Source organism: Adiantum capillus-veneris, chromosome 24, assembly GCF_014529385.1.
Source record: "Adiantum capillus-veneris isolate H3 chromosome 24, ASM1452938v2, whole genome shotgun sequence".
NCBI lineage: Eukaryota > Viridiplantae > Streptophyta > Polypodiopsida > Polypodiales > Pteridaceae > Adiantum > Adiantum capillus-veneris.
The window spans coordinates 58,434,860-58,446,560 of NC_140954.1; the positions used below are offsets into that span (position 1 = coordinate 58,434,860).

Here is an 11,701-nt window from a genome sequence, read left to right on the forward strand (position 1 = left end):
AGGCAAGAAAATAATCAGAGTAAGAATAGAAAATTAAGTGTAGTAGGCTGATACATGAGCTAATAGCAATCTTGTGAGGCCTATTGCTATTCTTTTCTATGCACACGTCATAGATCTGGTACTAAATGGGGCAACTGCTGATTTTTGTCATGAGCTAGCAAGCTTTGGAGGCTGCCGTCCTTGAGATTTTTCTTCATGACTAGCTCAACCTGTGTGTCATCCCTCCCAGGATTGTGCTCAAGCCACACAAACAAATGATCTCGCCATCTATGATATTTGTTTGCATGGCACCACATGCGTGGTCTCCTCTCTTCTTGACGGATGATGCATTGTGCTTTGCTATTAGTCCTCCATGTGACCACACCCACTTAAGTCAGTTTGGTTTTCTTTCTTGGGGTTGTCTTGGCCTACTAAGATAGAAATATGTTACCATGCTTGATATCTTTTAAAGTGCTCGCCCATAACACGAGAGAGAGAGAGAGAGAGAGAGAGAGAGAGAGAGAGAGAAGGCGAAGAAGAAGCCTAACATTGTAAAAACATACCCTATTTCCAAGAGATCTCTAGCGTCCATATATCCATCTAACGCGTCTTAAACTCAAGGCTTGATGAGAGAGAGAGAGAGAGAGAGAGAGAGAGAGTCACGTGCACATCTAATCGTATGTACATGTGGACAAGCTGTACCTACTTCTAGAGTTTAGGTAGCCCAGGAAGTGTTTTGGCACCTTTGTGAGTCTATACGCAGGACGTGCATGTCTAAGCGCTCATACTCTCTGATTGCACAACCCATTTCATTAGCATAAGTACCCAGTACTCAGCATGAGCATTTTCCACTATAGGAACCCTTTTTTCCCAACTGCATATGAACCACCTTTTATAGTCACTTATTTAATAAGTGACTTTTTGGCATTATAAATCGTGGGATCAAACTGCTATTGCTCGACCCACACTTATGCACCTATATATGTGACCCAAGCGACGCTAGCAAGAGGCAGAAGACCCAGAGTAAGAAGACTATGGAGCACAAAACGAGTGGTGCCCCGCATGACCCAAGACCTTTGGCGTTTTCTCAATCATCATCAACAAATCGATCCTTAGCCTTGCGACATAGTACCCTTCCCTACACCAAAACCTCATCCAAACTAGCCATCGCCATCAAATTTAGTCAACAGTTTTAGATTTCATACGTGTTCAAATTTCAACATCGTTTTCAAACTTTATTCAATCCCAAGAGACCTCAGATTGAGGTTATAATTCTTGAAATCTACACACACACACACAGATAGAGAGGGGGAGAACACGCCATGATTGGGAAGAGTGTGTTGGAGTTTCAAATGACCAACTAGGAGACTTGCTCTCAGTCAATCCATGAGAATGTGGAGTAGCTACACTTCATTAGTTGTTATATCTTACACTTAAAAAGGTAGACATAGTGTTGATCCAAAAGATAGATTTGTGCTTGGTTGGCGTGAATGGGGAGAGTGCTTAGACCTTATGATTTGTCATACATTGCCCTAGAGAAATTAGTTCTAGTGATGGTTGGTGCACAAGTGTATTAAAGAGCTCTAAAAGCTGACATGAGAGTCATAGGCATTTAACCCCACGAGAGTCATAGGCATTTAACCCCACTGTGGAGGGAAAGAGATCAATGGTTGCTTCAGTTGAAGCACACCATCTTCTTGGCCGTAGCAACGCGCAAGTCATATACTAGTTCAACATGATGGAAAGAAAATAGCTGCCTCGTGGAGGTTGTTTCAACACCCTGACTAGTATTAATCAGCTACCGAGTGTGGGGCCTAGAGTGGTCTAAATATAGACACAACCCTTCATTTAAAAGGATTTTAGCAAGAGCAAGTCCTAGTGTTGATAAAGACAAGATACCCACCTACAATTGAATAATTAGTCACCTTAACAAGGACGGTGGATGAATCTCGATGAGGAGCCTTGTGAAGAGAGAGAGAGAGAGAGAGTTTGTTAAAGTCCAAGAACAATCCCATGAGACCTCAAGGACCGATGTGCTTTGGACTCGATTACTCGAGATTTGAACTCAAGACCTACTACTCGAGAGAACTTGCATTAAAAATTAAGAGAAATTTCATTATCGACCTTGAAGATCGAGTATGACCTATGGGACCAAAAGAAAGAAACCATGTGGAGTGTGTGGAGCTTATGTGCGATTTCAGAATGCTTGAGAAATATGAAAAGGAGCATCACAATTAAGACTCCACATAGTGGTTTTAAGAGAGAGAGAGAGAGAGAGAGAGAGAGGAGGAAATTTTAACGTCATAGATCTATAGAGCGAGTTTTGAACTTAAGACGTGTTACTCTGTATAGGGACGAGAGAGAGAGAGAGAGAGACAGAGAGAGCGAGCTTTCAACAAGGTGTCACCATTTGAGCTGTTCGAACAAAAACTGTTCAAGCTGTAGTGTCTCGTGACTCTCGTCTGTCAAAGCTCTTCCTATGCACAATTCCTGGTTTTGCGAAAATCCGAAAGGGCCTTTTCCTGCAAGCAGGCTAAACGGGCTTTTAGGGTACAATTCTTAGCGCCTGTGAAGAGTAACAGACTACCGTCCATGGCAGAATCACCAGCATTTCATTTCTCTTTGGATTGTGGTTCCATCACTTCTCTCAGAACTTCCCAGACATGTAAGGATCGTTGATGGGTTATTCTGCTTCCTTGGGTTACGAAATGGCTCTTTACTTCTCATCTACAGCTAGAAGGCCGTGATACAAATCTCAAATGCAGGCTATCAGTCAGTATAACAAGAGAGCTCTTGTCATGATGTGTTTCTTGAGATGGAGCAAAGTATCACATGTAAGGCTTTTACTTCTTCTGCATCTTGCCACCTACTATTTCGTTGAATTCATGTTATTCGGTGAAGTCGCGGTAATTGATTTCTCAACGTAATTGCAAAATTGTCTTTCTGCTCATCTGAGTTGTCTCAGTTCCCATTGAATTTGTTAATTACTCCATTGTCATCCACGAAGTTAAATTTGGGGTACACAATTGCATGCCATTTTGGCAATGGTAAACCAATCTGCACAGAATCACCCACGTGAGTCACAAAAATCGATTTCTTTACTTTTGCGTACGTGGGTGCGCACACGCCGCGGGGGTGGGGGCCGGGGGGGGGGGGGTCGTGTCTCATGCATCACGGTAATAGTGTTTACTCAATTATACTTACTGGTTAGATATAGTTGTTTTGACATGTCTTGCAGGCCCACAAGCACCCGCGCCGTGATTTGGAGCAGCTTTAGATGGCCCCCAATCTGTCATATTAGAGCTCCATGGCAAAATTGACGCAGAAACCAGTTCAAGGAGCTTGGTAGCCAGACAAGCTTACTTTTAGTACGCAAGAAAGTGAGCACCAAAATTACTATTATCTGCAATTGGCTAGCAGGGGATTCTGAAGGTTATGACAATGCTGATTTCTCTGGAGTGGATGGCAACTCCAAGCATTTAGCGACCACTAGGTACAGCTGATCTTCTTCGAAAGGTTTGGACACATATCCATCCATCCCACATTTCTCACATTCATCAGGGGTTGCTTGAATAACATCAGCTGTCATTGCAAAAATCGGGACATGCAGTCTACCCTCTCGAGTCAGACTTTGCTCTTTGCAGGTTAGCTGCTCAAAAGCCAAACGCTCAATCCTGCGGATGTGTTGTGTGGCCTCAAACCTGACACAAAACTTACATGTAAGTAAGAACATCTCTTTGAAGTGATTTCATTGCAAAAAGGACAGCGGTCGATCTCATACATTGGCAACGGCCCTTGAAGGATATCGACTGTATTCTTGTTGCATAAATTCCAGCACACAATCGCATGACTTGAATTGTTTCCCATTATTCAGCGATCGATAGATTACAATGCATGCAATGTTATTTAAGGATCATTATCTGTTTTGAGCATCAGGGACGCGTATCTGTCGATGGTGGATAGTTTGTGGATTGTGACAGAATTGCAAAACATGAAGGGTCTTTCTCACAAGAATCATTTAAGCTTCAGACACGACTATAAATTGACAGTGGATAGTTAGCATTTTATAACAAAATAAGATGCAACAAGGTTCTTTCTCATAAGAAATCATTTGAAAGCATGAGATACGACTATCTATCGACAGTGGATAGTTTTCATATAGTAACAAAATAGAATGCAAAACAAGACGTGTCTTTCTCACAAGCATGCACCACATGAAGAGTGTTTGGCACATGACACATACCCGTCCATCTCTGGCATTTGAATGTCCATAAAGCAGGCATCAAAGCTGTGAGGAGGCTGAAGAAGCATAATTGCAGCTTTTCCACTGTCGCAACACTCGACACTCGCCCCGTATTTCTTCAGGGCACCAGCGGCCACTCTCCGGTTGACAAGATTGTCATCCACAACAAGAATCTTTCTACCATGTAAGAGGCTGTGTAGTTTTGTAGGTCCTTTGAGACCTCGCCCTTGGCATTCTTTGCTTCCCAAGCCAAGAGCTTGTTGAAGGCAAGCAGCCATCAAGCTTGGTCGCAAAGGCTTCATTATCACTGTTTCTACAAATCCGATGGCTTTTGCTTTTTCGGTCTCTGCAGGGGTGATTGAAGTTGCCAAGAGTATTAATTTTGGCTCCTTGTGAAGCTTCCAATGAGCCATGACAGAGTATTTTTGCCTAGCTTCAGAAAGTGCTGATGGGAAAGAAAGCCCTGTGGACACTCCCCATGCATCTTTATCAACAAGAATCATGTCGAGAGGCACCATTTCTCTGTAATCCAGAGAGCATTATGCATACATGGTACATTGCAAATCCGAACAAAACTTATAAGGCATTTGTTTCTCTCATGCCCTTACCAAAGAAAAGAAGGATCCAACTAACCTGGCTTCGCCATTTGCCACTTTGTTCTGTCCCAACAGCACGTGGACAGCAGCTCGAGAGTCATGATATACCTCAACCTGTACCCCTAATCTTTGAAGGTGGTATTTTGTCACTTCAGACCGCACGTGCTTCCCATCGACGACAAGTGCTCTCATGCCCTTAAACCTGGTTGGCAATGGATCACTCAACGATCTTCGCTTATCCTCCACCCAGTTGGATGGGCCTTTCTTCAGCTCAAGAGTGCATGTGAAGGTTGATCCAACCTCTTCCACACTCTTGAACTTCATCTCCCCATTCATGAGCTCAGCAAGGCACTTGCTTATACTTAAGCCAATCCCAGTTCCTCCATATGTTCTAGAGGTCGAACTATCTGCTTGCATAAAGGGCATGAAAATTCTCTGTTGAGCTTGTAAAGGGATACCGACACCCGTATCTTCAACACTCACAAATAGCTGAACTGAATCTCCCACTTCAAAATTATCGCATGGCTTGCAACTCCTGTTTCTAAGCAGGAGCTCGAACATGTCCCAACTGTTCTGTTGGTCTGCTACTGCAAAGCCACTTAGGGTATTGCAGGGAATCACACTACAGAATTTCGGCCTGCCTTCTGTCAGCTCTCTGGACAAAGCCTCAGCACTGCTTGCTCGCACTGATTCAATGTCCTCCCAGAGATGGACACATACAAAGATGTGGCCAGTCTCTGTGAACTGAATATTATGTAGATTTCATCAGTCAGAAAAGTTACAAGTTTGAACAGAGAATGGAAGGCATCATGAATTTGTTTTAAAGGGAGTACAATCACCTGTGTGGCCATCTATAGGCATGTGAATAGAACATGCACACATGTATATGCATGAATAGACAATTTGAGGAGAAGATGCATAAAGCATGAAAACATATGTATGTAATTCAGAGGGAGAACCCCTTTATTAGCAAAAATGCATTGCTCAATGAGACACTCACTTTGACAGAATTTCCCACGAGATTAGTAATAATTTGTCTGAAACGGCCTGGATCTCCAACAACTATATGGGGCACCCTATCGGAAACAAACCCAGCGAGCTTCCCCACAAGAAACAAAAGGTTTGTCAAAACAATGCTCATAAGTTTAATGAGATTGAACAGATGAATGGGGCAAGCGTTGTATAGGTGTACCTCTATGCCCTTGTCTCGAGTTTTCCCTGAGAAAAGAGAGAGCACATCATCAATGATAGTTCGCAGATCGAAAGGAACTGCCTCCAGTTCAATTCGACCAGACTCTATCTTTGCCTGGTCGAGAACTTCATTGATCAATGTTATTAATGCTTTGCCACTTGCTTGAGCAGTTCTAGCAAAATCCTGCTGGGTGGTATCCAACTCTGTGTCCATGAGCATCTGCAACATTCCTGCATTCAAAGAAAACAGGCATAACTCTCACATATATGTTATCATTATCAATTGTGTATGTGTATCATTATTGATTGTACACTTCCTCTCAGCATATGCAGTTAATGGAAAATTGGTATCTGACCAAGCTGATGTAAGAAGATGTAGTACTCGGTGTCGGACATAAAATTGCCTTTGGTATAAGCAGTTGAGTAGTTTATATCCGGCTCACAGAAGTAAATACGGCAATGGTAGTAATGTTGGGACATCTTTATGGACACGCAGAAAATGCATGGATAACAATATGCTCTGCCAATAGAGATGATTGATGGGTGCCTCAAAGAGGAGGAGGGGATGAAAATGTATCAAATGTGTAGCATAATATGGCCAGAGAGCCAAGAGAGCTCATCTTCAACATTATCACTCCATTTATATTAGAAAAACAACAATTCTAGGATGAAAGATTTGTACAATACGGTGAGTAAGTAGTTCTAAGGTTAGCATCTCAAGAATCAAATCTTATTTGCTGCAGTACAATATAGAGGACATCCAGTTAAGAAACATACCCAATACTCCATTCATCGGAGTTCGTATTTCATGAGATACAGTTGCCAAAAACTGGAAAAACAAAAAATTGTTAGCAAGTCCGGTGGACCATACAAGTCAAAGCCTGGTTAAATACATGAAACCAACCTGTGACTTTGCAATGTCAGCGGCCTCAGCTCTAACCTTCAATTCCTCCATCTTTCGATAATCCTCTTCGACCTTCCTGACATGCGTGTGCGCGTTATACACCATGGAGCAGATGAGTGTTACAAGTGCAAGCACTCCGCTAGCAAAGCCAATAGCTAGTCTTGCAAGTGGGGGTTTCCTTGCTAACCTGGCACATCAGTCAAATAACCAATAAGTGATCCATTCTTCAAACATGTGGATCACTACTGGTTCTTGTCTCCATACCTGCATCTCATCTCATGCTTCCTGTAAGGGTCACCAAAATCCAAGGAGCTAACATGAGACGATGTCACATCTGAGAGGTCATCCGGTCCATACATCACAAGAGGCCGTGTTGAATTAGTTATGTCATATACATTAACAATGATGGCTTCCTTCTTTGCAAGCTGCTCTAGTAAGTTCTGTACAAGTGACTCAAAATCAAACGCTCCACCGAGGTACCTAGAACACACCACGACAACATTAAGAAGAAACATAAGCCTGCGTAATGGCAAACTAAACTTAGAACCCACTATATATCCTTCTCACCCACATGCACAAATTCAGAAAAATGACAAATTCACCTTCAAAATAATTTAAACAGAGCTGCCAAAATGCCTGTTTATGCGTGAAAAATTGTGGATGCTGTCCAATGGAGTCATCATTCTCGGTCCATGGCCTCATATCTTGATCTTGCATTTTTGCTTCTGTTAGATTGAACTTAACCTTTTACTTTTGTGGGCTAGAGCTGGCAAGCCAGCAAGGGATAAAGAGCAAGTTCCCCCTCAGGGGAGTAAAGAGTAATTTCATGCCATGTCAGTTATTCCATATCCCCATGTTTGTCCCACCACCCATAGGTGACGCCAGGGAATCACGCGAAAGTCGCCCCACAGAGTGAGTTAGTTGTGGGCTAGAGCTGGCAAGCCAGCAAGGGATAAAGAGCAAGTTCCCCCTCAGGGAAGTAAAGAGTAATTTCATGCCATGTCAGTTATTCCATGTCCCCATGTTCGTCCCGCCACCCATAGGTGACGCCAGGGAATCACGTGAAAGTCACGCCACAGAGTGAGTTAGTTGTGGGCTAGAGCTGGCAAGCCAGCAAGGGGAAAGAGCAAGTTCCCCCTCGGGGAAGTAAAGAGTAATTTCATGCCATGTCATTTATTCCATGTCCCCATGTTCGTCCCGCCACCCATAGGTGACGCCAGGCAATCACGCGAGAGTCGCCCCACAGAGTGAGTTAGCTTGAAGTCAAGTGTTTCAATTCAATGTTGAAGATAAAATCTCGTAGATATAAAACAAGTCCACATGTTTAGAACTCTAAGTGTTTCCATGTTGAAACATAATATTTCGTCCATATAGTTCCATGATCTGGTGTACACAGATATTATCTCCGAACGCACATCAAACCGAATGTTTTTTATTTATTCCTCATTTGAGAGTAGGTTCCTCCATTCTTAAAAACTGAGGTTTAAACAGCAATTTTCAGCCTTTAGACGACCTTGGTTATAGCACATTGATGTTTGGCAAAGTGCAAGAGTTCAGATGCCCTCATTTGAGAGTAGGTTCCTCCATTCTTAAAAACTGAGGTTTAAACAGCAATTTTCAGCCTTTAGACGACCTTGGTTATAGCACATTGATGTTTGGCAAAGTGCAAGAGTTCAGATGCAAGGTTGATAAAGCCAATGAATTGGCACCACCAGAGGACTATTGCACATGGTAGCACATCACAATTGTTCTTTTAATAGCAAACATAAAGAAAAACACACCCTGCTGCTGCATTCTTCCTCTCATCGGATGTTGCATCAGGAGGAAGGTCTTTGTTGTATACAGCAAATGTCAAGACAACACCCAAGTGGTTCGACTCCAAAAGCTTGAATGGGCTTGTGAGGACACCCTTGCCCGTCATTCGGGCTCTCAAGATATTTTCTCGGTCCTCCTACCACATAAAAACAGCATTAGATGCAAGGATAAAGTGATCAATACAAGAAACATCTCCAAGGCAACATCGCATGGTCACACATTCATGTAGAATAAGTGCAGGCTGCATTTAAAGGAAGACAAAGCTGCATGCATCTATTCATGTGAATAGACAGCTACCGCAAAAATATGGTTATGGTGCAACATGGGACAATATCAAATAACAAATATGTTGCCTGTAGAACAAAATGAGGCACATCTAAAACAGCCACATACACACACATAGTTCACTGTCCAATGGTAGATATTCTCACCTCCCCTGACATCATATCAAGAGACGCCAAGTGCCGGAGTGTTTCTTGGAAGAGTACTGTTGGTGCATACTCGTCTTGAACTGGACTAGGTTCCTTTGAGTGCATGGTCTTGATGACCCATCCTTGCTCACTTTCAAAAGCCGCTCGTTCAGCATGCAGGACCCTTTGAGCATAAGCTACTCCAGTCATAAGGGGCCGCTCAAACACAGTCCGGGCAGTGTAGATTGCAAAAGTTTTCTGTGAAAAATTGATGGTGTTCACAATTGCTCTATCTAACTGTAGTTATGGAATGCTTAACATGATGTCCTTGGCCAGTTGATATGTGAATTACACATAAGCATGCCGCATGCACGTGGCACAATCACATACACAGACACTAAGAATTAGGCCCGAAATAAAATGTACCTGATCAATTGCTGATAGATATTTTCCCAAGTGGAAAGTAGACACCAGAATTGCCAATGCATGCACATGGTTCATGCTCACCGCAAATTGATGTTGGAGCATCCGGGCTCTTTCATCACACATGTTAACTAGTGTATCCTCGTAATGCTTGTAGTGCTCACTGCTAAAAAAGTGGTAAACAATGCATGCAACGATGAAGCCTGCAATGGCAAAGAGCCAAACTAGTGTCATCATGTTCCACGACCACCCGAGACGCTTGGCCTTTTTAAGAGGAGGTGGATGAGCAAGATTAGAGAAGCTTGCAGTGCGGAACCACCACTTCGCTGCTAGCCTGCCCGCTCCAGGAGCATAAATTGGCTTCCGTATAGTGCTATTGAGATGGGGTTTCTTGCAAAGTATGATCTTTGCATCAGCAGGGAGAGCCATGTTTTTCGGCATATTTTACACAAACTCGGTGCAGTTACTCAATGATTCTTGAAGAAGGATCATGTAAAGTTTCCCACTCTGCTTGGATGAAATGAAAGTTCATCATGAGCTTATGTTTGCCGAATCAGACCGGTACAGTCTTCGAGCTGAGCTCGGTAGTTGAGTTGAGCTTGCTCGTCTCAACAGTAATTGTCATGCATATGGGAGGCAGAAAAAGTGATGTGAGTGTCTAGACTAAAGTACTCCTCTTTCATCTCGCAGCTTACTCGGCTCCAAAACCTTCAGCAGACAGCTGCTCGAGCCATCATGTCAAATCACACCATTGCAGCGCGCTCTTTACATGTACAGATGCTTGAAGGATGCATATGGAAGGTAGCCAGCCCTGATCATAAGTACCTTGAATCAAACTTTACCCAAAAAGAGGCTTTACGGGTGGGCCCGTAAATCGGAGCATCGGCTTTTTGGTCGTGGCGAGTATCTGCTAAAACCCCTCATGCCCCTAACAAACAGAGCAATGGTGGATCCTGCTGCCTGCTTTGTGAGGGATTAGCTTGAAGGGGAGGGCAGAGCCGCTTAATTGGCAAAGGTGGGTACTCCGAGAGGAGCTTTGGAAGAAACCCTCTCTCTCTCTCTCTCTCTCTCTCTCACTCTCACACACACACACACACACACACACCTCTCTCTCTCTCTAGCGCAGCGCACTCGTGGCGATTCTATGACATGAGTGACAGGGACTTGCGAGGAAAGAGAAAGGTGCTCTGAAAGACCTTTCTTCTTCATGCTTCCTCTAGCCTAGCTAGTCATCCTCCTATTGTAGCACCAAAAGAGTATGCAAGCACAATTTTTAAGGAAGGCAACGTGCTTGCATTCTTTGCGTTCGGACACGATCTCTCTCTCCCCGCCCCTCACACAGTGGGTGCTCAATGCTCATGGCTCATGTAGAAGATCAGAGAGTTCAAGGTTAACACTCCCCCCCCCTCTCTCTCTCTCTCTCTCTCTCTCTCTCTCTCTCTCTTAACAGGTCTTGAGTTCAAATCTCTTCGTCGATAGTTTCCTACGACGTTAAAACAATCCCTCCCCCCCCCCCTCCTCTCTATATACACACACATATATATGTGTATGTATATATATATTTTTTTTTATTTATATTATATTATATATATGTATATTATATATATGTGGGTGCTGAGCTTAAGCAGCCCCCCTCCCTCCTCTCTCCAAATTTGCTGATCTGAGCTTGCTCCCTCTAGGCCTTACGACACGCACATGGCCCCTCTGCGCGCAGAATGTAATTGTGTTATGCGTGTTCTGTCCCTCTTATATGCGATCTCTCTCTTCGATGCGCATGCACCTCTGTAGTTGCTCGAACCTCTGGTGCACACACTCTCTCTCTCTCAACTTGAGGTAACAGAGCTGCCCTCGTTCCTGCGTGCGCTTGAGGTGGGTGTTCTGCAAGAGAGAGTGTGTGCGCTTGCTCACGTTCTACATAGCAGACGCAGACTTTTGGGTGCAAAGCTTTCTTTGTTCGGACAAAACTTTTTGTTTTGGGGGGGGGGGGGAGAGAGAGCGCTTTGATATGATTGGCATGCTTGCTCCGCTCTCTCTCTAGAAGGTTCCTGGGTTTCGTTAGAGAGAGGAAAGTACATAGGAACACACTCTCTCTCTCTCTCTCTCTCTCTCTCTCGCAATTTTTGTGGTTTTAGGAAGGGGG

At 43.7% G+C, this 11,701-nt stretch overlaps 1 protein-coding gene across 2 annotated transcripts; it reads right to left on the reverse strand.

Moving 5' to 3' along the window:
- Positions 1-2,369: 2,369 nt before the first annotated feature.
- On the reverse strand, positions 2,370-10,602 carry LOC147426431 (putative histidine kinase 6). Of its 2 annotated transcripts, none has more exons than XM_086499291.1 (12): positions 9,565-10,602; positions 9,160-9,396; positions 8,695-8,864; positions 7,178-7,393; positions 6,914-7,100; positions 6,787-6,838; positions 6,011-6,240; positions 5,819-5,917; positions 4,856-5,562; positions 4,223-4,744; positions 3,184-3,680; positions 2,370-3,036 (listed from the first exon to the last, which is right to left on the reverse strand). In XM_086499291.1, exons 1-11 carry the CDS (start codon positions 10,000-10,002, stop codon positions 3,413-3,415), a joined length of 3,126 nt encoding a protein of 1,041 aa, XP_086355417.1. In that variant the 5' UTR covers positions 10,003-10,602; the 3' UTR covers positions 2,370-3,036; positions 3,184-3,412. The 2 variants fall into 2 exon arrangements, with proteins under 2 accessions (XP_086355417.1, XP_086355418.1); XM_086499292.1 differs by lacking the exon at positions 2,370-3,036 and adding an exon at positions 3,761-3,925 and having other exon boundaries at positions 3,541-3,680.
- Between the last annotated feature and the right edge of the window lie 1,099 nt (positions 10,603-11,701).